The 26,245-nt window shown below is 44.8% G+C and overlaps 1 protein-coding gene across 1 annotated transcript in view; it reads left to right on the forward strand.

Annotated features, from left to right (window-relative positions):
* The window catches only part of GUCY2C (guanylate cyclase 2C), a gene marked incomplete at both ends in the record, with an annotated part of 728,187 nt that overhangs the window by 117,501 nt on the left and 584,441 nt on the right, over positions 1–26,245 (forward strand). The window contains 2 exons of the mRNA XM_082266300.1: positions 801–897; positions 10,247–10,358. Of these exons, the coding sequence (XP_082122426.1) occupies positions 801–897; positions 10,247–10,358 (209 nt within the window). The remainder of the gene's footprint in view (positions 1–800; positions 898–10,246; positions 10,359–26,245) is intronic.

Consider the following 26,245-nt stretch of genomic DNA (forward strand, 5'->3'; position numbering starts at 1 on the left):
CCAGTGTCATTTTACAGTAACAGTGCATATGTATAGCACTGATTACTGTAGTAATGTCACTGGTAACCCCAAAAGTGTCAAAAATGTCAGTCAAGGGTCCAATCTGTCCACCGCAATGTCGCAGTCCTGCAAAACAAAATCGCAGATCGCCGCCATTACGCGTTAAAAAAAAACAACAAAAATGACAAAAATCTTTCCCTTAGTTAGTAAACGCAATAACTTTTGCGCAAACCAATCAAAATACGCTTTTTGCGATTTTTTTTTACCAAACATATGTAGCAGAAAACAAATTGGCCTAAAATGTTAAAAAATTTTGATTTTTAAATTTTTTTGGGGAATTTCATATAAAAAAAATTTAAAAAATATTGTTATTTTTGCAAAATTGACGCTCTTTTTTTGTTTATAGCGCATGATCAAAAAATCGCACAGGTGATCAAATACCACCAAAAGAAAGCTCTGTTTGTGGGAAAAAAAGGACGTCAAATTCTATAGGTACAGCGTCGCACGACGGTACAATTATCCGTTAAAGTCACGCAGTGCCGAATCGCAAAATAGGCCCTGGTCAGGAAGGGGGTAAAATCTTCCGGGTCTTAAGTGGTTAATCTAGCACCGTGTCAAAATTACTGATCTGAAATTTTGCATAGCAAGGCAAGTTAACTTATCCTGTTCTATACATTACTTTTTTTTCTATAAAACTCATAAATGAAAAGGTTTTTAAGCATTCATTAATTTTAGAGAAGTTTTATATCTTCTTAAAATCAAGGGTATTTGTACATAAACATTGATACTCTATTTTCTAGTGCTCCTTATGTGTGGCTCACCTTCAGATGTTGAAAACCTGTCAAACAAAGTAGTGTTTCCTGCAGAAATGGTTATTATTCTCATTGACATTTTTAAGTAAGTACTTATTTACTGTGAACTGTATGTAAGAGAAAGTTATTATTATTTACTAAGATGAAAGAACTAGACTTTTTTTTTTTGTTATCATGCAAAGACAAATTTATTTATATTTGGATAATAGAATAGTTAGGTTAAAAAGAATTGAAAAGTGTTTTTCTTTTATTATTTCATATACAGTATAGATTGGTGTTCTAGACCCTTTTAATGTTTACAGAGTATTCTAAGAGCTAGGTGCCCACATTCTATGCAGCTCTCTGTTGTTTTTTTTCCCTCACTGATTACTGAAAATGTAAATATTAAAAAAGAAAAAAAAAAATACCCATTGTATATCCAGACCCTGCTTTCTGAGGGACTAAGAGCTCCCTGTAGTGGTTGAACTATATCTATCTATCTATCTATCTATCTATCTATCTATCTATCTATCTATCTATCTATCTATCTATCTATCTATCTATCTATCTATCTATCTATCTATCTATCTATCTATCTATCTATCTATCTATCTATCTATCTATCTATCTATCTATCTATCTATCTATTCATACAGGGCCTTCTCAATTATTGCTTGGACCCTGGGCAAGCATTTTCTTAGGCCCCCCTCCCCATGCAATTTAGCTTTCTAGCCCAAAATCCCAAAAAACAAACACTCTGTACCCACCTTTCCACAGCCACCTCAGTACCCCCTGTCCACAGCCATCTCTGTAGCCCCCCCCCCCCCATTCACAGCCACCTCTGTATCCTCCCTCCACAGCCACCTCTGTATTCTCTGTCCACAGCCACCTCTGTAACCCCCCCTGTCCACGGCCATCTCTGTAGCCTCCCTGTCCACAGCCACCTCTGTATCCCCTCTGTCCACAGCCACCTCTATATCCTCCCTGTCCACAGCCACCTCTGTACCTCCCCTGTCCACAGCCACCTCTGGTACCCCCCCCCAGCCACAGCCACCTCTGTAACCCCTCTGTCCACAACCACCTCTGTACCCCCGCTGTCCACAGCCACCGCTGTACCCCCCTGTCCAAAGCCACCTCAGCATCCCCCCACCTGTCCACAGCCACCTCTGTACCCCCCTGTCCACAGCCACCTCTGTATCCTCTGTCCACAGCCAACTCTGTACTCCCCCTGTCCACAGCCACCTCTGTACGCCCCCCGTCCACAGCCCAGCCACCTCTGTATCCCCCCCATGTCCACGGCCACCTCTGTACCCCTGTCTACCTCCACCTCTGTATCTCTCCCTGTCCACAGCTACCTCTGTACCCCCAGTTCACAGCCATCTTTTTACCCCCCAATCCACAGCCACATCTGTACCCCCCTGTCCACAGCCACCTCTGTACACCCCCTGTCCATAGCCACCTCCATACCCCCCTGTCCACAGCCACCTCTGTAGCCCCACCCCCCATCCACAGCCACCTCTGTATCCTCCCTCCACAGCCACCTCTGTATTCTCTGTCCACAGCCACCTCTGTATCCCCCCCCCTTGTCCACGGCCATCTCTGTAGCCTCCCTATCCACAGCCACCTCTGTATCCCCCCTGTCCACAGCCACCTCTGTACTCCCCCTAACCACAGCCACCTTGGTATCCTCCTCCTGTTCACAGCCACCTCTATATCCTCCCTGTCCCAGCCACCTCTGTACCCCCCCTGTCCACAGTCACCTCTGTACCCCCCCCCCCCCACAGCCACAGCCACAGCCACAGCCACGTCTGTAACCCCTCTGTCCACAGCCACCTCTGTACCCCCTCTGTCCACAGCCACCGCTGTACCCTCCTGTCCAAAGTCACCTGTCCACAGCAACCTCTGTATCCTCCATCCACAGCCACCTCTGTACCCCCCTGTCCACAGCCACCTCTGTATCCTCTGTCCACAGCCAACTCTGTACTCCCCCTGTCCAAAGCCACCTCTGTACCCCTCCTGTCCACAGCCACCTCTGTACCCCCCCTGTCCACAGCCACCTCGGTACCCCCCTTGTTCACAGCCACCTTGGTATCCCCCCCTGTCCACAGCCACTTCTGTATCCTCTGTCAACAGCCACCTCTGTATCCCCCGCCCCATGTCCACAGCCACCTCTGTACCCCCCCTGTCTACAGCTACCTCTGTACCCCCATTCCACAGCCATCTTTTTACCCCCTGTCCACTGCCACCTCTGTATCCTCTGCCCACAGCCACCTCTGTACCCCCCTGTCCACAGCCACCTCTGTATCCTCTGTCCACAGCTAACTCTGTGCTCCCCCTGTCCACAGCCACCTCTGTATCCGCCCTGTCCACAGCCACCTCGGTACCCCCTCTGTTCACAGCCACCTTCGTATCCCCCCCTGTCCACAGCCACTTCTGTATCCTCTGTCCACAGCCACCTCTGTATCCCCCCCCCCATGTCCACAGCCACCTCTGTACCCCCATCTACCTCCACCTCTGTATCCCTCCCTGTCCACAGCTACCTCTGTACCCCCAGTTCACAGCCATCTTTTTACCCCCCGTCCACAGCCACCTCTGAACCCCCCCTGTCCACAGCCACCTCTGTACCTCCCGTCTACCTCCACCTCTGTACCCCCCCTGTCCACAGCTACCTCTGTACCCCCAGTCCACAGCCATCTTTTTATCCCCCTGTCCATAGCCACCTCTGTACCCCCCTGTCCACAGCCACCTCTGTACCCCCCTGTCCACAGCCACCTCTGTACCCCCCCTGTCCACAACCACCTCTGTACCCCCCCTGTCCACAGCCACCTCTGTACCCCCCCTGTCCACAGCCACCTCTGTACCCCGCCTGTCCACAGCCACCTCTGTATCCCCCTCACCTGTCCACACTCATCTCTGTACCCCCCTGTCCACAGCCACCTCTGTACCCCCCTGTCCACAGCCACCTCTGTACCCCCCCTGTCCACAGCCACCTCTGTACCCCCTCTGTCCACAGCCACCTCGGTATCCCCCCACCTGTCCACAGCCATCTCTGTACCCCCCTTGTCCACAGCCACCTTTCCCCCTCCCCTCACTTTCCACAACCACCTATGTTCCCCCTCCTGTCCACAGCTACCTCTGTACCCCCCTCTGTCCACAGCCACCTCTGTATCCTCCATCCACCGCCACATCTGTATCCCCACCCTGTCCACAGCCACCTTTTTACCCCCCCTGTCCACAGTGACCTCTGTATCCCCCCTGTCCACAGTGACCTCTGTACCCCCCCCACTGTCCACAGCCACCTCTGTACCCCCCCTGTCCACAGCCACCTCTGTACCCCCCCGTCCACAGTGACCTCTGTACCCCCCCACTGTCCACAGCCACCTCTGTACCCCCCCCATCCACAGCCACCTCTGTACCCCCCCTTGTCCACAGCCACCTTTGTATCCTGCCCTGCCCACAGCCACCTCTGTACCCCGCCTGTCCAAAGCCACCTCTGTACCCCTCCTGTCCACAGCCACCTCTGTACCCCCCCTGTCCACAGCCACCTCGGTACCCCCCCTGTTCACAGCCACCTTGGTATCCCCCCCTGTCCACAGCCACTTCTGTATCCTCTGTCAACAGCCACCTCTGTATCCCCCGCCCCATGTCCACAGCCACCTCTGTACCCCCCCTGTCTACAGCTACCTCTGTACCCCCATTCCACAGCCATCTTTTTACCCCCTGTCCACTGCCACCTCTGTATCCTCTGCCCACAGCCACCTCTGTACCCCCCTGTCCACAGCCACCTCTGTATCCTCTGTCCACAGCTAACTCTGTGCTCCCCCTGTCCACAGCCACCTCTGTATCCCCCCTGTCCACAGCCACCTCGGTACCCCCCCTGTTCACAGCCACCTTCGTATCCCCCCCTGTCCACAGCCACTTCTGTATCCTCTGTCCACAGCCACCTCTGTATCCCCCCCCCCATGTCCACAGCCACCTCTGTACCCCCATCTACCTCCACCTCTGTATCCCTCCCTGTCCACAGCTACCTCTGTACCCCCAGTTCACAGCCATCTTTTTACCCCCCGTCCACAGCCACCTCTGTACCCCCCTGTCCACAGCCACCTCTGTACCTCCCGTCTACCTCCACCTCTGTACCCGCCCTGTCCACAGCTACCTCTGTACCCCCAGTCCACAGCCATCTTTTTATCCCCCTGTCCATAGCCACCTCTGTACCCCCCCTGTCCACAGCCACCTCTGTACCCCCCTGTCCACAGCCACCTCTGTACCCCCCCTGTCCACAACCACCTCTGTCCCCCCCCTGTCCTCAGCCACCTCTGTACCCCCCCTGTCCACAGCCACCTCTGTACCCCGCCTGTCCACAGCCACCTCTGTATCCCCCTCACCTGTCCACACTCATCTCTGTACCCCCCTGTCCACAGCCACCTCTGTACCCCCCCTGTCCACAGCCACCTCTGTACCCCCCCTGTCCACAGCCACCTCTGTACCCCCTCTGTCCACAGCCACCTCGGTATCCCCCCACCTGTCCACAGCCATCTATGTACCCCCCTTGTCCACAGCCACCTTTCCCCCTCCCCTCACTTTCCACAACCACCTATGTTCCCCCTCCTGTCCACAGCTACCTCTGTACCCCCCTCTGTCCACAGCCACCTCTGTATCCTCCATCCACTGCCACATCTGTATCCCCACCCTGTCAACAGCCACCTTTTTACCCGCCCCTGTCCACAGTGACCTCTGTATCCCCCCTGTCCACAGTGACCTCTGTACCCCCCCCCCCCCACTGTCCACAGCCACCTCTGTACCTCCCCTGTCCACAGCCACCTCTGTACCCCCCCGTCCACAGTGACCTCTGTACCCCCCCCCACTGTCCACAGCCACCTCTGTACCCCCCCATCCACAGCCACCTCTGTACCCCCCCCCTGTCCACAGCCACCTTTGTATCCTGCCCTGCCCACAGCCACCTCTGTACCCCGCCTGTCCACAGCCACCTCTGTACACCCCCTGTCCACAGCCACCTCTGCACCCCCCCAGGCCACAACCATCTCTGTACCCCCCCCCCTGTCCACAGCCACCTCTGTACCCCCCTGTCCACAACCACCTCTGTACCACCCCCCCTCCAACATCCACAGCCACCTCTGTACCCCCCCCCGTCCACAGCCACCTCTGTACCCCTCCCTGTCCACAGTCACCTCTCTATCCCCACCCCCTTTACAGTTCTCACCTCTTTTCACAAATTTACCCCCCTCCTTTCCACAGTTCCCAGTCTCACAGCGATGATGAACCATTCTGTTATGTGTGTGCCTGCTCTTTTTCCAACAAACACCCATTGTAGCATACAGCCAGAACACTTCACTCTGTTCTGTGCTGTGCTAAAGAAATCTGGATTTCAGGATGGGGGTGGGGGAGCACAGAGAGCCGCTCTGCCTCACTCCCTGTCAGGATGAGCAGGCTGTTACACACAAACGAAAATGGCCACACTCCAACAGATATAATGATGCTTCTTTATTAAACCAATGGACAGTCAATACAGGATACAAAAAGGTAGACGCTTTTCACACGTAAAGTCATGCTTGTTCACCACCGACTTTACGTGTGAAACGTGTCTACCTTTTTGTATCCTGTATTGACTGTCCGTTGGTTTAATAAAGAAGCATCATTATACAGTATCTGTTAGAGTGCGGCAATTTTCGGTTTTTTCAAGTTTGGCGGTGGTGAGAACCCACAGTTATTTGGAGCCTTCCTAGTCAGCATAAGCGGTTTGTGCACCGGTTGTTAATTAGACTCTTACACATACAGCCTGCAACTGTGCTTCTCTGTCAGTGTCCCCTGTCTTGTGTTAACCGGCCGGGAGAGCAAACAGATGAGGACAGGCAGCTGCATTTGTGACCGCTACATCGAGAGACCTATTTAAGGACATTGCGGTCTCCAAGGGCAGCTGCTTTGGGCCCCCCAAACAATGACAGGGCTCTGGGCAGCTGTTCCTTTTGCCCCACATTAAAGACGGCCCTATCATATATATATACACCCCTCACATTTTTGTAAATATTTTATTATGTCTTTTCATGTGACAACACTGAAGAAATTACTACAATGTAAATTAGTGAGTGTACAGCATGTATAACAATGTATATTTGCTATCCCCTCAAAATAACTCAACACACAGCCATTCATGTCTAAACCGCTGACAACAAAAGTGAGTACACCCCTAAGTGAAAATGTCCAAAAGTTGCTCAATTAGCCATTTTCCCTCCCTGGTGTTATGTGACTCGTTGGTGTTACAAGGTGTCAGGTGTGAAGGGGGAATAGGTGCATTAAATTTGGTGTTATCGCTCTCACTCTCTCATACTGGTCACTGAAAGTTCAACATTGCACCTCATGGCAAAGAACTCTCTGAGGATCTGAAAAAAAGAACTGTTGCTCTACATAAAGATGGCCTAGGCTATAAGAAGATTGCCAAGACCCTGAAACCAAGCTGCAGCACGGTGGCCAAGACCATACAAAAGTTTAACAGGACAGGTTCCACTCAGAACAGGCCTTGGCATGGTAGACCAAAGAGGTTGAGTGCACGTGCTCAGCATCATATCCAGAGATTGTCTCTGGGGAATAGACGCATGAGTGCTGCCAGCATTGCTGTAGAGTTTGAAGAGGTGGGGGGGCCAGCCAGTCAGTGCTCAGACCATTCGCCGCACACTGCATCACATTGGTCTGCATTACTGTCGTCTCAGGAAGGAAGGAAGGAATAATCTTTTAAAGATTATGCACAAGAAAGCCCACAAACAGTTTGCTGAAGACAAGCAGACTAAGGAAATGCATTACTGGAACCATGTCCTGTGGTCTGATGAGACCAAGATAAACCTATTTGGTTTAGATGGTGTCAAGCATTTGTGGGGGCAACCAGGTGAGGCGTTAAAAGACAAGTGTGTCTTTCGTACAGTCAAGCATGGTGGTAGGAGCGTCATGGTCTGGGGCTGCATGAGTGCTGCCTGCACTGGAGAGGGTCAGTTCATTGAGGGAACCATGAATGCCAACATGTACTATCACATACTATAGCAGAGCATGATCCCCTACATTTGGAGACTGGGCCGCAGGGCAGTATTCAAACATGATAACAACCCAAAACATATCTCCAAGAGGACCACCGCCTTGCTAAAAGAGCTGAGGGTAAAGGTGATGGACTGGCCAATCATGTCTCCAGACCTAAACCCTATTGAGCATCTGTGGGGCATCCTCAAAACAGAAGGTGGAGGAGCGCAAGGTCTCTAACATCCACCAGCTCCGTGATGTCGTCATGGACGAGTGGAAGAGGACTCCAGTGGAAATCTGTGAAGCTCTGGTGAACTCCATGCCCAAGAGGGTTAAGGCAGTGCTGGAAAATAATGATGGCCACAGAAAATATTAACACTTTGGGCCCAATTTTAGACATTTTTACTTAGGGGTGTACTTACTTTTGTTGCCAGCAGTTTAGACATTAATGGCTGTGTGTTGAGTTTTTTGAGGGGACAGCAAATTTACACTGTTAGGCCCCTTTCACACAATCTGGTCCATCAGGCAGACTCCGTTTATCTCAGAGGGGGATCGATCCGCTGATCCCCCGCTGAGCAGGCAGATAGCAGCTGTGTCTCTACGCTGTGTGCGGAGACACAGCCGTCAGGTCCCTCTGTTCTCTATGGGGGAATCGGATGGGAACGTTCTCATCCGATCCTATCCAATTTGATCCGCTAGACGGATGGAAAATAGGGTTTCTATCCATCCAGATTTGACGGATCGGATGTCAGTGGACATGTCTCTGCTGACATCCGATGCCCCATAGAGATTCATGGGGTGTCCGTTCAGATCCGCTAAAAAACTGACAGGCAGATCTGAACGGTCCGCCTGTGTGAAAGAGGCCTTATAAAAGCTATACACTCACTACTTTACATTGTAGCATAGTGTCATTTCTTCAGTGTTGTCACATGAAAAGATATAATAAAATATTTACAAAAATGTAAGGGGTGTACTCACTTTTGTAAGTATTTATCACACACACACACACACACTGTATATAGTACAATGTAACTCTGTTTTGGGGGGTCATGTGAGATAACCCTCTCTTGGCAGTTTACATCCAATATACTTCTGTAGCATCTGGGTAAACCAATGTATCTGTGCTTCTGCTTGGATGAGAACTAGTGAACGTTCATGAATTCTCACTGCTACAGTACCCCCACTAAGAAGGGCTTTGCAAGTGACACACCCTTTCGAGAACACCCTTTCCCCAGCAGGTAACCTACTTCCTTTCTTGCAGGTCTAGTCTTAAGCCTAGTACACACGCAACGATTATCGGCCGACCGATCGTCCGTCTTTTGTCCAGAGTGGTGTTTTGTTGTTTGGAATGTGCCTAGACTGCACACAAATTTTTTCGCCCGACAAAATTCTACTTCAGAAGTGATGTCATGTGTTGGTTTGCTTTCTTTGTGTCCTTTCTTCTCTGAGCATGCCCAGTCTTGCTCATTAGATTTTTCCCTGTCTAAATCTATACTGACTGCACGAAAATCGGCCGCGTTTTGACGGCGGACAAAAATTGTATAGCCTGCACACCAGATTTTTTCCGGCCGAAAAGTCAGAGTCAGTTGTTGGAAGCATCATACTAACAAGCCAAAAATCGGCATATCGGTCGTCGGACGAAAATTATCTGCCGATTTTCGACACGTGTGTACGAGGCTTTAGGTTGTTTTTCTATGCTTTATTAGAACTTGAGTTGGAGGGATGAGAAGGTGGCATACATAAAAATTGCAGACTCTTAAAGCTTCTTTTAATAGTTCTATCAGATAGGAACTGACCAACAGCAGTACCAATATAAATAGAAATGCGTTTCTTTAATAGGTGAAGGCAAATTTCCTCTTGTCAGATTGTTGCAGATAAAACTAATGTCTTAGGAGAGGAAGTGAGAATAAATTTCTGCAACAAAGCACCAGATAGCAGAAAAAACCCTAATGAGTTCTAATCCATCCCCTCTCTAGCCAAAACTAGAGAAACCTTTTTTGGCTTGACGTATACTTTAAGCCTTGGCTTTATTCAACCCGCTGATGACAAGGAATTGGCCAGCCTGCAAGCCATATCCCTGTCGTAGCACTCTGAAGCTAGTCAGTCTGGCAGATAGCGTAACACAAAGCACTCCTGAGCAAAGCATTCTGAAAGAGTTCTTTGTGAAACTGCAAAACACCATATATAGAGAAGGGTCTAGGGAACTCCCTAATACAATAGCAAAACAAGTTAGAGCTTGCATTTAAAATATGAAATTCATATCAGAAATTACTTTAAAAGAACTCAGTGTATGGTCAGAAAGCTTGGGTTTTATTGAGTCAAGTACTAACAAGTGTTTTTGTTTTGTCATGTTTTTTTCTCTCTTTCTTTCTTTCTTTCTTTCTTTCTTTCTTTCTTTCTTTCTTTCTTTCTTTCTTTCTTTCTTTCTACAGCCCTGTGTACTATGAAGATAGTAGCTCCCGGGAATATATGAGAAATGTGTTGGTTCTAACATTGCCTCAATCCAATTTTAGCGAATTGTCAAATGGTTCAAATGTTCAACGAGTGGTAAGTCACAGCAATCCATCAAAAGAGCATTTTTTTTCATAAAGAACAATTTTAGAGGAGACACATAACTGGCACATAACTTTTTTTTTGTTGAAATCAGTTATTGCACAACCTAGACTTAAAATGAAATTGTATTTGTAAACAATATTGCCCAACAAACCATAAGATAGTTTAAAGAGGCTGCTACAGGTTGCATGCATAATTTCAAAATGTTTCTTAAAGAAAAGTGATAAGTTATTTTCTTTTACTTAAAATACACTTGTAGTGGAGTGCCTCTTGACTCACCATGTTTAGATACACCTCTCCCAATAGAGACAAAGATCACTAAATAGATGTGACCACTTAAAGTGGTATTAAACCCTCAGTGTTTTTAGCTCAACACTCCAAACACAATGAAGTAAATAATCCCCAGAAAATAATTTCTCAATGTTCTTACCCAAGCACCTGCAGTTTACAACTTTTAATGCTGCTGGGTCTTGCACTTTCACTAATGCTTCACTGAACCTCTGGTCTGCATTGGAAAGTTACAGTGGAAAGTGCAGTCTCAAGCCAGTCTGTTAACTTAGAGAAGAGAGGGGGAGGAGGAAAAAGGGGCAGAGTAATGTCTTGCCATCCTAAGCTACAAGGCTGTGTGTTTCTATTGATGCACACAGAGTCTGGAGACTCAACGTTAGTCCTTGCATGCAGGGGTGGCTTCTTAGAATGAAAGAAAGCCACCCTGAAACAGGAAACCTGGGGCATCAGTCATGGCACTAGCTTAAACTGGAACCTAGGCAAGGATTATAAGTTAAAGCTGCAGTAGCCGAAAAATCAGCTTCTGAAAATGCCTAAAAACTGATTGTTTAATATCACTTTAAATAAATAGGTTGGTCAATTTAGGCTTGTTACAGGCCAGACATACCACAGGCTGTTCAGTGGCTGTATTGTTTCTTATGACTGCACTCTGCTCTGATCCACAGGACTGGGAGGTCTGTACCTTCCACATGATGCACAGGACTGGAAGGCACAAAAATATTCCAGTCATTGAACAGCCTGTATTATATTTGACCTGTAACAAGAGTAAATTGACCAACATACTGATTAAAGTGGCCACATCTATCTGGTGAGCATTGTGTACACTGGGGAAGTGTGGAGTGGTGGACATTGATTGCCAGCACTGTTTCTTGGAGCACACATTTGATACTGAAACATTGGGGGGAATTAAAGAACCTTGCTTGCATCACTCTTCTAAATATAAGAAAACGGAGCAAATGCTGCTCCTAATTATCAAAAATAGTGCAAGCCTCTTTGCTAATTAGGAGTGATCATTTCTCTGCCATGTCTAACAGGCACAGCGCAGAGAATGGAGAATGGGATCTGCATGTTTTGATCTCTCTGCCTGACTTCACCTCCCACTCAACTCAGAGTATTATTAGCCTTACGTAAGCTCTGAAACATTTTTGCATAAGACCGGCCATACACAGTTCGAACTGTTAATGGGCAGGCTGAATGTCGCAATTGATTAATCGATCAACTTGGGTATAACCAGCCTGCCGGATTCGCTTGTGATTATCACTAGCGGTTGCTATAGCTGCTAGCGATAATCACTGTCTTCCCCGACAATTGGTGATTCCCTTGACATCAATGTCTGTGTTAATAGGGGAATCATGCAAATTTCTTTTCTGCCACCCGTGGTAGCAGGAAAGAAATTTGCACCGCCTGTGGCCAGCTTAAGGCTCTAGTGAGCAGATAGGGCAGTGGGGGAGCACAGGCAAGATATCAGAGGAGAGGGAGGGGTAATGAAATAATCTTTTTAAATTTAAGGCAAAGTGACAAGATCAAACGACAAGAACAAATCAATCTAGCTTGCTTCAGATGTATACATTGATTTGTAGCAATCACATACAGAATTTTCTAGTGGATCCATATTGAATAATGGATTTCCATGATTGTACAGTGTTCCCATACTAATGGTATATATTTTTGAAACTATATTATTATTTATATCTAGTAATAAAAAATGTCTCTAGCAGTAAAATATGGATTTTTTTACTACAGCTTACCTGTAAAATCCATTTCTTGGAGTACATCACAGGACACAGAGCCATAATCATTACCATATGGGTTATACGCCACCTTCAGGTGAATGGACACTGGCAACCAATCAAACAGGAATACAAAAGAAATCAAGGCTAATTTAAAAAGTAATTATCCCTTCTAGCCTACACCAGTTGGTGCCTGTCAACCTAGCTCAATAAGCATACATCTAAAAAGTACCCTGCATAGGTGCAGGAAAAATAAATTACTCTGTTGACAAATAAATGGCAAGGTATACAGAGTAAAAAATATTTGTGCAATTTTATTGATCACAGTGGATACAATTAAGATAACCCGGCTGGGAATGTACCTGATATATTCAGTACTAAATTACTAACCTGTAAAACAGGCAAGACAAAATTCAACATGAATGACAACCTCGTCCGGACGTTGGGTGTAACGAGCACACAAAGAAAATGCCTACGGCAAAGCGCCAAATGTTTGAATAAGTATGTTCACTACCCGAGCATGCTCTGTGTGCTAGTCCCCGGGAGCTGGAGCCGTGGGATAGAATAGCAGAGGGGGGAGAGAGAGAAGGGGGAGACCAGTGTCGGGACTGTGATGTACTAGAGCAGTAAACCTGTGAGGACAGGTGTATGGACGGTAAACCACCATGTTCATTGAAAGTTCCTTACTAAAATGTCATCATAGCCTCAGTACAATTCATGAGTGGTAGAAGAGGAATAATTTAAACATTGTAGGAAATTCACTTGTGTTGGCTGATTTAAACAGTCAGTTTGGTCAATATCACAAGGATTCCTGTATGGCTGACCACCCACGTTGTATCCAAATGCAACTCTAATTGATGTAACAATTCATTCACTGCTACCAACAGTGCCACTTTGATCTCATAGCTGGGTAGGTTGTGCCTGCTAGAGCAATATGGCATACATGACAGCCTGTGCTGCGAGGGAGATCTGCACATACCTTCCGACTCGGGGCGTCACATGAATATAAGGGAATAAGTGACCACAGCTGACACAAATATATGTGGTACTTTACTTAACATATTACATTGTCGGTAGATCATCGGTCACTGTCCAAACATAGTGTGCCCTCACTGGAGTGTTTTCGAAGGTGTATGCTCCTTCCCTCCAGTGCCTGTATATGCCTCAATAAGATCTTCCTGGGACACCAGGTAGTTCCTGCAACTTTTCCTCTCTGTATCTTCTTATGGCTTGCCACCTGACTGGGGAACCTCAAGCAATGGCCAAAGATGACGCGTAGCTTCATCTGGACATCTAATGGTCATTCATAGGTTCCATTTAAGGAGATCTCCACAGCAAATCCGACTTCTTGAGTTTTCATTTAAAAGAACCAGTCCTGTCTGTTACTTGTGTCCCATTTATACAGGGGAGGGGGTGGAAGGAGAAGGGGTTAGGGAAAAGCGATTCAGTCATTGATGGGTAAAATGTAAATCAAAATATCTATCTGTTTATGAAAGATCTCTAACTTTTTCTATTTTTATTTCTTGTTAAAATTAGTGCTAACACATCACTGTCGGGATAGGGAAGAAAAGAAGTGAGGAAGAGAGAAAAAGCTTTGTACACAGGGTATATTGCAACTGGTGTAGGCTATAAGACATAATTACTTTTTGAATTAGCCTTGATTTCTTTTGTACTCAGGTTGTTAGTTATAGGATTACACGTGATCCTTTCTGCAGGCATTGTGTGATAGCCCGGTTGGTACGATACTATTATTGTGTTTTACTGCTGTGCAGGGGTGGTTATGTCATTTGTATTAGGGAAAGAAATTGATCAGGAAATCAAATCAGCATTTCAAAAAGACTCTAAGGTGGTGGGGAGTCAAGAGGAGGAAGTCAAGCACCGGTTTAAAGAACATAAGAATTTACTAACTAAACATCCAAATAGAAAATAAGATGTCTCCTTTTTGGAGACATACATTGAAAATAAAATAATGCCAAGGGGGTTATGTGATAAAGTTATACCAGTTATACCATTTGCAAAATGACAGGTTCCTCCCAAAATGGAAAGTGGTTTGTATAGACCATGGAGTGGGTGGTATGGGGTTGATAGTAGAAGAAGTGAGGATACAGCTAAATTAACTAACTAAACTAATTGAGGAAAGCTCACAAGGACTAAAAGCTTTTAAAGAGACCAAAGAATTTCAGAAACAAAATGAGTATCTCAAAAAAAAGAAATGGAGAAAATACAACATAACTTTAAAGTGACCAAACAATCCAAATTTAGACGCAATCTGGATGATTGGGGGAAAAGGACCTCACCATACGCTGCAATAGAAGTAGATGAAGGCTTTTTTCCTGGTCTAGTTTACGATCTAAAGGGGATAAATCACAAAGTGATACAGGTGAGGAAACAAACCCTAGGACTGTCACTTTTTTAGAACAAAGGGGGGCGACAGAACAGTGTATTGATGTCCACCCCTGAGCACAGGGTTCCATTTTGAACAGCAAGACACATACCAAACAAAAAACAAAAAACAAAAAAGCCAAGACCAAAAGTCAGGGAGGGAGGGCACACGAACAAGAAGCCAAAAGAACTAGAACAGGGCTTCCCAAACCTTTTTGGGCCGGGATCCACTTCTGAATACAGTTATTTTTTGGGACCCACTTGCTTGTAATTGAATATTGTAAATCGCTACAGAATTTGTTGGCACTATATAAATGCAAATAATAATAATGCATATTTTAAAAGGGAGGGGGATGTTAAATAAAAAATATAAATTTTACTACTTTTCAATTTATTATTGAATACATTTGCCAGATGTTCTAAGTGAGGGGTCAGAAACCTGTTGCATGTGTGGCATATAAGCAAAGTTGTAAGTAATCAGCACCCTCATAGACAGTATAAGGCAGGCAGAGGACAGAAATAAACCACCCCAGGACCGTTATCAGCAGGCTATATGGCACTTACCCTCCTTCCTCTCCCAGCGGTCCACAGTGAAGGTGAAGCCCCTGTTTGCCCTCTCCAGGGCCCAGCACACCTCACCCAGAGTCTCCATGTTGAGGAGCAGTATGCTGGTCTTAAAGTCCTGGCTCTTCTCCTTCAGATCCTCTACTGGATTCACAGAAGCTGCCATGAACTCCTGACACCGCCGGGCCATCTGGTCCTCCCATGGCACCGAGGCTGCCGTCTCTGCCTGCTATAGCTGAGAGAATCCCTCTGCCAGTATAGCCACCACCGCTGCCGCCAGCAGGACCAAGGAGCTGGCTCTGCACCCCATGAACGTATCCTACATACATAACAGCCCACAAACGTACTCACTGATGCAAGTATCCTCCTCGTGGGAAATGCAGACCAGCCTCCATAAACAGTGTGGGTGGGGTCCTAAATCCATCACAATTTGACTGCTCTGGCTCTCGGTAAATTGCGCGGGCTCGCACAGCACAATTTAAGCGGGCCCACTCTAAGTGATTTCCGGCTCAGCGCCACCCACTCAAACGCAGCTCGCGACCCACCAGTGGGTCCTGACCAACAGTTTGGGAACTCCTGAACTAGAAGGTTTAGAGAGAGACCATGCCCCAATATCTGACATGAAAGTCATAAGTTTATCGGATTTTTAGTTGGCACCCCGCAATATTAATTTATTACAACGTGGGATGTCTTTTTCTCTCATAAACGATATGGATGAGTTTATGGTTGATAAGGATATTGTGTTGTATTTACGGAAAATCTATCTGCGATTTATGTACACCAAAAAAGATACCCCGGACGGCCATAAGTCATTCGATTAGAATGATAAAAAGATACTAAACTCTTTATTAGAGGAAAGTGAGGAAACAGACATATGCAACCCCTCCGACCATAAGGAAGCCAACCTTAGGATTAGATTAACAAAAATGCCACCGTTAGGAAAAACTAAATGGCTTAGCCTTTTCCTTGAAATATTACAATCTGACCTAGAATTGATCGACTGGAAAAACACGGGCCGGAAAACCTCTCACAAGAGGAACGTCACGCGATAAAAGAACCGAATGCGGCTAAAGATATAGTCATTAAACACAGTGACAAAGGGGGCAATGTAGTTATAATGAATGAAAAGACATATGAAAAAGAGGTTAAAAGGCTATAGGGAGATCAGAGAATGTATGAAAAGCTAGAACAGAGTCTTTTCCCAGAAATAGTGGCAGAACTGAATAGGAAATTAAGAAATGCTAGAGAAGTAAATCTACTTAACAAACGGGAGTTTGATTATTTGCATGTAAGAGATTTTAATGTACCCACATTTTACATTATTCCGAAGGTACATGAATCTTTGGAAAATCCACCAGGGAGGCCGATTGTGTCGGCAATAAAAGGCCCAATGGAAAGAATAGGGAGATACTTGGACTCCCTCTTGAAAGACATGGTAACAAGTTTAAAATCTTATGCCCAGGACACCAAAGACGTATTTGAAAAGATCTCGGATTTAAAAATCAGCACTGATATGTGGCTGGTAGGAATAGATGTGGGGTCATTATATACCTCAATTCCCCACACATGGGGGATAAGAACGGTGAGGATGTTCCTTGAACAACATTACCCTGAATGTGGCCCCCAGAATGTATTTCTGGAGTAAATATTGACCTTTGCCCTGGAAAATAATTGCTTTCAATTCTTATCCCAGTATTATAAACAAGTTGAAGGTATGTCTATGGAAGCATCCTGGGCTCCATAGAGGTTGTATATGAATCACAAATGTACCAAGAACACGTATATACATGGTTAAGGTACAATGATGATGTACAAGTCATCTGGAGAGGAAATGTAGAGACCCTCCATGCCAATATTGAATATCAATGATCGAAATATTTGCCTCACCTATATCCTTCACAAAAAACAAATTTCCTTTCTTGACTTGTGGATAGAGATAGAAGGTGATACTCTGGCCACACATACATTCCGAAAAGCAACATCTGCCAATACCTTACTCAGGGCAGATAGACATCACCCGAAGTGGTTGAAAGAAGGGATCCCGGTGGGACAGTTTCTCCGCATAAAAGAGAATTGTGCAAAGAATTCTGACTACATACATGAAAGTGGCAATCTTTATAAACAATTTTGGGACCGGGGCTACTCGCATAAACAACTTAGAAAAGCCAAAAAGAAGACAGCAGGATGAAAGAGAAGTGACCTCCTTAAAAGGAAAATAAAGAATCCTAATCAAGACAGTCCCAACGTAATAAGAATTATAACACAAGTTGGAGCACAGTGGGACATTGTACAAAGAATATTACAGCAACATTGGGGATATTGACCAATACCCCAGGATTAGCAAACATACTGTAGTAGGCCCGACCCCAGATTGGTGGCACGTGGAGCCAAAAATCTGGGGACATCCTGATTAAATATGAGTTTAATAAATCAATAGATACAACATGGATGTTGCGATTGCGTAGAAGTAAAGAGATCTTCCCATGCGGGAAATGTCAAGTTTGTCCTTATGTAGATAGAACAGACAATTTCAAGGACTCATTAGGTGAAAAGGATTATCAGAAAAGGGACCTTATCAACTGCTCTAAAACAAAAGTCTTATACATGTTAACTAATATAAATTTCATATTATCAAAACTAAATGCCAATTGCAAATCCGAATAGGCGAGCATGTGCGAGAAATTACGGGAAAAAATCCAGAGAAACCCTTCGCAAGACACTAGGCTAAGACAAGGCTAATTTTTGGGGCCTATACAGGCCGACACTTACTTCTGTATACTGTGTGAATGCCTAATGTACCTCAAGCCATCAAATACTATGTTCTTTGCTGTCAGTTAAACCCATGTGGGCTAATTGTTCGGGCCTATACTGGCCAACACTTACTTCTGTATCCTGCGAATGCCTAATTTACCTTCAGCCACAGTATTCTACGTTCTTAGCTGTCAGGTAAACCCATGTGGGCTAGTTTTTGGGGCCTTTTATGGCCGACACTTACTTCTGTATCCTGTGAATGCTTAATGTACCTTCAGCCACAGAATACTATGTTCTTAGCTGTCAGGTAAACCCATGTGGGCTAATTTTTGGGGCCTATACTGGCTGACACTTCTGTATCCTGTGAATGCCTAATGTACCTCTAGCCATCAAATACACTAAGTTCTTAGCTGTCAGTTAAACCAAAGTGGGCTAATTTTTGGGGCCTATACTGGCTGACACTTACTTCTGTATCCTGTGAATGCCTAATGTACCTCTAGCCATCAAATACACTACGTTCTTTGCTGTCAGTTAAACCCCATTTGAGCTAATTGTTGGATTCTATACAGGCCGACACTTACTTCTGTATCCTGTGAATGCCTAATGTACCTCTAGCCATCAAATACACTACGTTCTTTGCTGTCAGTTAAACCCATGTGGGCTAATTTTTCTGGCCTATACTGGCCAACACTTACTTCTGTATCCTGTGAATGCCTAATGTACCTTCAGCCACAGAATACTACGTTCTTAGCTGTCAGGTAAACCCATGTGGGCTAATTTTTGGGGCCTTTTATGGCCGACACTTACTTCTGTATCCTGTTAATGCCTAATGTACCTTCAGCCACAGAATACTATGTTCTTAGCTGTCAGATAAACCCATGTGGGCTAATTTTTGGGGCCTATACTGGCTGACACTTACTTCTGTATCCTGTGAATGCCTAATGTACCTCTAGCCATCAAATACACTAAGTTCTTAGCTGTCAGTTAAACCCATGTGGGCTAATTTTTGGGGCCTATACTGGCTGATAATTACTTCTGTATCCTGTGAATGCCTAATGTACCTTCAGCCACAGAATACTATGTTCTTAGCTGTAAGGTAAACCCATGTGGGCTAATTTTTGGGGCCTATACTGGCTGACACTTAGTTCTGTATCCTGTGAATGCCTAATGTACCTCAAGCCATCAAATACTATGTTCTTTGCTGTCAGTTAAACCCATGTGGGCTAATTTTTGGGGCCTATACAGGCCAACACTTACTTCTGTATACTTGAATGCCTAATGTACCTCTAGCCATCAAAAACATTACGTTCTTTGCTGTCAGTTAAACCCATGTGGGCTAATTGTTCGGGCCTATACTGGCCAACACTTACTTCTGTATGCTGTGAATGCCTAATGTACCTTCAGCCACAGAATTCTACGTTCTTAGCTGTCAGGTAAACCCATGTGGGCTAATTTTTGGGGCCTTTTATGACCGACACTTACTTCTGTATCCTGTTAATGCCTAATGTTCCTTCAGCCACAGAATACTACGTTCTTAGCTGTCAGGTAAACCTATGTGGGCTAATTTTTGGGGCCTATACTGGCCGACACTTACTTCTGTATCCTGTGAATGCCTAATGTACCTCTAGCCATCAAATACACTACGTTCTTTGCTGTCAGTTAAACCCATTTGAGCAAATTTTTGGAGAATATACAGGCCGACACTTACTTCTGTATCCTGTGAATGCCTAATGTACCTCTAGCCATCAAATACACTAAGTTCTTTGCTGTCAGTTAAACCCATTTGAGCTAATTGTTGGAGTCTATACAGGCCGACACTTACTTCTGTATCCTGTGAATGCCTAATGTACCTCTAGCCATCAAATACACTACGTTCTTTGCTGTCAGTTAAACCCATGTGGGCTAATTTTTCTGGCCTATACTGGCCAACACTTACTTCTGTATCCTGTGAATGCCTAATGCACCTTCAGTCACAGAATACTACGTTCTAAGCTGTCAGGTAAACCCATGTGGGCTAATTTTTGGGGCCTATACTGGCCAACACTTACTTCTGTATCCTGTGAATGCCAAATGTACCTTCAGCCACAGAATTCTACGTTCTTAGCTGTCAGGTAAACCCATGTGGGCTAATTTTTGGGGCCTTTTATGACCGACACTTACTTCTGTATCCTGTTAATGCCTAATGTACCTTCATCCACAGAATACTACGTTCTTAGCCGTCAGGTAAACCTATGTGGGCTAATTTTTGGGGCCTATACTGGCCGACACTTACTTCTGTATCCTGTGAATGCCTAATGTACCTCTAGCCATCAAATACACTACGTTCTTTGCTGTCAGTTAAACCCATGTGAGACAATTTTTAGGGCCTATACAGGCCGACACTTACTTCTGTATCCTATGAATTCCTAATGTACCTCTAGCCATGAAATACACTACGTTCTTTGTTGTCAGTTAAACCCATTTGAGCAAATTTTTGGAGAATATACAGGCCGACACTTACTTCTGTATCCTGTGAATGCCTAATGTACCTCTAGCCATCAAATACACTACGTTCTTTGCTGTCAGTTAAACCCATTTGAGCTAATTGTTGGAGTCTATACAGGCCGACACTTACTTCTGTATCATGTGAATGCCTAATGTACCTCTAGCCATCAAATACACTACGTTCTTTGCTGTCAGTTAAACCCATGTGGGCTAATTTTTCTGGCCTATACTGGCCAACACTTACTTCTGTATCCTGTGAATGCCTAATGTACCTTCAGTCACAGAATACTACGTTCTTAGCTGTCAGGTAAACCCATGTGTGCTAATTTTTGGGGCCTTTTATGGCCGACACTTACTTCTGTATCCTGTGAATGCCTAATGTACCTTCAGCCACAGAATACTATGTTCTTAGCTGTCAGGTAAACCCATGTGGGCTAATTTTTGGGGCCTATACTGGCTGACACTTACTTCTGTATCCTGTGAATGCCTAATGTACCTCTAGCCATCAAATACACTAAGTTCTTAGCTGTCAGTTAAACCCATGTGGGCTAATTTTTGGGGCCTATACTGGCTGATAATTACTTCTGTATCCTGTGAATGCCTAATGTACCTTCAGCCACAGAATACTATGTTCTTAGCTGTAAGGTAAACCCATGTGGGCTAATTTTTGGGGCCTATACTGGCTGACACTTAGTTCTGTATCCTGTGAATGCCTAATGTACCTAAAGCCATCAAATACTTTGTTCTTTGCTGTCAGTTAAACCCATGTGGGCTAATTTTTGGGGCCTATACAGGCCAACACTTACTTCTGTATACTTGAATGCCTAATGTACCTCTAGCCATCAAATACATTACTTTCTTTGCTGTCAGTTAAACCCATGTGGGCTAATTGTTCGGGCCTATACTGGCCAACACTTACTTCTGTATGCTGTGAATGCCTAATGTACCTTCAGCCACAGAATTCTACGTTCTTAGTTGTCAGGTAAACCCGTGTGGGCGAATATTTGGGGCCTTTTATGACCGACACTTACTTCTGTATCCTGTTAATGCCTAATGTACCTTCAGCCACAGAATACTACGTTCTTAGCTGTCAGGTAAACCTATGTGGGCTAATTTTTGGGGCCTATACTGGCCGACACTAACTTCTGTACCCTGTGAATGCCTAATGTACCTCTAGCCATCAAATACACTACGTTCTTTGCTGTCAGTTAAACCCATGTGAGCCAATTTTTAGGGCCTATACAGGCCGACACTTACTTCTGTATCCTATGAATTCCTAATGTACCTCTAGTCATGAAATACACTACGTTCTTTGTTGTCAGTTAAACCCATTTGAGCAAATTTTTGGAGAATATACAGGCCGACACTTACTTCTGTATCCTGTGAATGCCTAATGTACCTCTAGCCATCAAATACACTACGTTCTTTGCTGTCAGTTAATCCCATTTGAGCTAATTGTTGGAGTCTATACAGGCCGACACTTACTTCTGTATCCTGTGAATGCCTAATGTACCTCTAGCCATCAAATACACTACGTTCTTTGCTGTCAGTTAAACCCATGTGGGCTAATTTTTGGGGCCTATACTAACCAACACTTACTTCTGTATAATGTGAATGCCTAATGTACCTTCAGCCACAGAATTCTACGTTCTTAGCTGTCAGGTAAACCCATGTGGGCTAATTTTTGGGGCCTTTTATGACAGACACTTACTTCTGTATCCTGTTAATGCCTAATGTACCTTCAGCCACAGAATACTACGTTCTTAGCTGTCAGGTAAACCTATGTGGGCTAATTTTTGGGGCCTATACTGGCCGACACTTACTTCTGTATCCTGTGAATGCCTAATGTACCTCTAGCCATCAAATACACTACGTTCTTTACTGTCAGTTAAACCCCATTTGAGCTAATTGTTGGAGTCTATACAGGCTGACACTTACTTCTGTATCCTGTGAATGCATAATGTACCTCTAGCCATCAAATATACTACGTTCTTTGCTGTCAGTTAAACCCATGTGGGCTAATTTTTCTGGCCTATACTGGAAAACACTTACTTCTGTGTCCTGTGAATGCCTAATGTACCTTCAGCCACAGAATACTACGTTCTTAGCTGTCAGGTAAACCCATGTGGGCTAATTTTTGGGGCCTTTTATGGCCGACACTTACTTCTGTATCCTGTGAATGCCTAATGTACCTTCAGCCACAGAATACTATGTTCTTAGCTGTCAGATAAACCCATGTGGGCTAATTTTTGGGGCCTATACTGGCTGACACTTACTTCTGTATCCTGTGAATGCCTAATGTACCTCTAGCCATCAAATACACTAAGTTCTTAGCTGTCAGTTAAACCCATGTGGGCTAATTTTTGGGGCCTATACTGGCTGATAATTACTTCTGTATCCTGTGAATGCCTAATGTACCTTCAGCCACAGAATACTATGTTTTTAGCTGTAAGGTAAACCCATGTGGGCTAATTTTTGGGGCCTATACTGGCTGACACTTAGTTCTGTATCCTGTGAATGCCTAATGTACCTCAAGCCATCAAATACTACGTTCTTTGCTGTCAGTTAAACCCATGTGGGCTAATTTTTGGGGCCTATACAGGCCAACACTTACTTCTGTATACTTGAATGCCTAATGTACCTCTAGCCATCAAATACATTACGTTCTTTGCTGTCAGTTAAACCCGTGTGGGCTAATTGTTCGGGCCTATACTGGCCAACACTTACTTCTGTATGCTGTGAATGCCTAATGTACCTTCAGCCACAGAATTCTATGTTCTTAGCTGTCAGGTAAACCCATGTGGGCTAATTTTTGGGGCCTTTTATGACCGACACTTACTTCTGTATCCTGTTAATGCCTAATGTACCTTCAGCCACAGAATACTACGTTCTTAGCTGTCAGGTAAACCTATGTGGGCTAATTTTTGGGGCCTTAACTGGCCGACACTTACTTCTGTATCCTGTGAATGCCTAATGTACCTCTAGCCATCAAATACACTACGTTCTTTGCTGTCAGTTAAACCCATGTGAGCCAATTTTTAGGGCCTATACAGGCCGAAACTTACTTCTGTATCCTATGAATTCCTAATGTACCTCTAGCCATGAAATACACTACGTTCTTTGTTGTCAGTTAAACCCATTTGAGCAAATTTTTGGAGAATATACAGGCCGACACTTACTTCTGTATCCTGTGAATGCCTAATGTACCTCAAGCCATCAAATACTACGTTCTTTGCTGTCAGTTAAACCCATGTGGGCTAATTTTTGGGGCCTATACAGGCCAACACTTACTTCTGTATACTTGAATGCCTAATGTACCTCTAGCCGTCAAATACATTACTTTCTTTGCTGTCAGTTAAACCCATGTGGGCTAATTGTTCGGGCCTATACTGGCCAACACTTACTTCTGTATGCTGTGAATGCCTAATGTACCTTCAGCCACAGAATTCTACGTTCTTAGTTGTCAGGTAAACCCGTGTGGGCTAATTTTTGGGGCCTTTTATGACCGACACTTACTTCTGTATCCTGTTAATGCCTAATGTACCTTCAGCCACAGAATACTACGTTCTTAGCTGTCAGGTAAACCTATGTGGGCTAATTTTTGGGGCCTATACTGGCCGACACTAACTTCTGTACCCTGTGAATGCCTAATGTACCTCTAGCCATCAAATACACTACGTTCTTTGCTGTCAGTTAAACCCATGTGAGCCAATTTTTAGGGCCTATACAGGCCGACACTTACTTCTGTATCCTATGAATTCCTAATGTACCTCTAGCCATGAAATACACTACGTTCTTTGTTGTCAGTTAAACCCATTTGAGCAAATTTTTGGAGAATATACAGGCGGACCCTTACTTCTGTATCCTGTGAATGCCTAATGTACCTCTAGCCATCAAATACACTACGTTCTTTGCTGTCAGTTAATCCCATTTGAGCTAATTGTTGGAGTCTATACAGGCCGACACTTACTTCTGTATCCTGTGAATGCCTAATGTACCTCTAGCCATCAAATACACTACGTTCTTTGCTGTCAGTTAAACCCATGTGGGCTAATTTTTGGGGCCTATACTGACCAACACTTACTTCTGTATAATGTGAATGCCTAATGTACCTTCAGCCACAGAATTCTACGTTCTTAGCTGTCAGGTAAACCCATGTGGGCTAATTTTTGGCTCCTTTTATGACCGACACTTACTTCTGTATCCTGTGAATGCCTAATGTACCTTCAGCCACAGAATACTACGTTCTTAGCTGTCAGGTAAACCCATGTGGGCTAACTTTTGGGGCCTTTTATGGCCGACACTTACTTCTGTATCCTGTGAATGCCTAATGTACCTTCAGCCACAGAATACTATGTTCTTAGCTGTCAGATAAACCCATGTGGGCTAATTTTTGGGGCCTATACTGGCTGACACTTACTTCTGTATCCTGTGAATGCCTAATGTACCTCTAGCCATCAAATACACTAAGTTCTTAGCTGTCAGTTAAACCCATGTGGGCTAATTTTTGGGGCCTATACTGGCTGATAATTACTTCTGTATCCTGTGAATGCCTAATGTACCTTCAGCCACAGAATACTATGTTCTTAGCTGTAAGGTAAACCCATGTGGGCTAATTTTTGGGGCCTATACTGGCTGACACTTAGTTCTGTATCCTGTGAATGCCTAATGTACCTCAAGCCATCAAACACTACGTTCTTTGCTGTCAGTTAAACCCATGTGGGCTAATTTTTGGGGCCTATACAGGCCAACACTTACTTCTGTATACTTGAATGCCTAATGTACCTCTAGCCATTAAATACATTACGTTCTTTGCTGTCAGTTAAACCCATGTGGGCTAATTGTTCGGGCCTATACTGGCCAACACTTACTTCTGTATGCTGTGAATGCCTAATGTACCTTCAGCCACAGAATTCTATGTTCTTAGCTGTCAGGTAAACCCATGTGGGCTAATTTTTGGGGCCTTTTATGACCGACACTTACTTCTGTATCCTGTTAATGCCTAATGTACCTTCAGCCACAGAATACTACGTTCTTAGCTGTCAGGTAAACCTATGTGGGCTAATTTTTGGGGCCTTAAATGGCCGACACTTACTTCTGTATCCTGTGAATGCCTAATGTACCTCTAGCCATCAAATACACTACGTTCTTTGCTGTCAGTTAAACCCATGTGAGCCAATTTTTAGGGCCTATACAGGCCGAAACTTACTTCTGTATCCTATGAATTCCTAATGTACCTCTAGCCATGAAATACACTACGTTCTTTGTTGTCAGTTAAACCCATTTGAGCAAATTTTTGGAGAATATACAGGCCGACACTTACTTCTGTATCCTGTGAATGCCTAATGTACCTGTAGCCATCAAATACACTACGTTCTTTGCTGTCAGTTAAACCCATGTGGGCTAATTTTTGGGGCCTATACTGGCCAACACTTACTTCTGTATGCTGTGAATGCCTAATGTACCTTCAGCCACAGAATTCTACGTTCTTAGCTGTCAGGTAAACCCATGTGGGCTAATTTTTGGGGCCTTTTATGACCGACACTTACTTCTGTATCCTGTTAATGCCTAATGTACCTTCAGCCACAGAATACTACGTTCTTAGCTGTCAGGTAAACCTATGTGGGCTAATTTTTGGGGCCTATACTGGCCGACACTTACTTCTGTATCCTGTGAATG

The sequence above is a fragment of the Pelophylax lessonae genome, assembly GCF_965119305.1.
Source record: "Pelophylax lessonae genome assembly, chromosome: 8".
Lineage (NCBI taxonomy): Eukaryota > Metazoa > Chordata > Amphibia > Anura > Ranidae > Pelophylax > Pelophylax lessonae.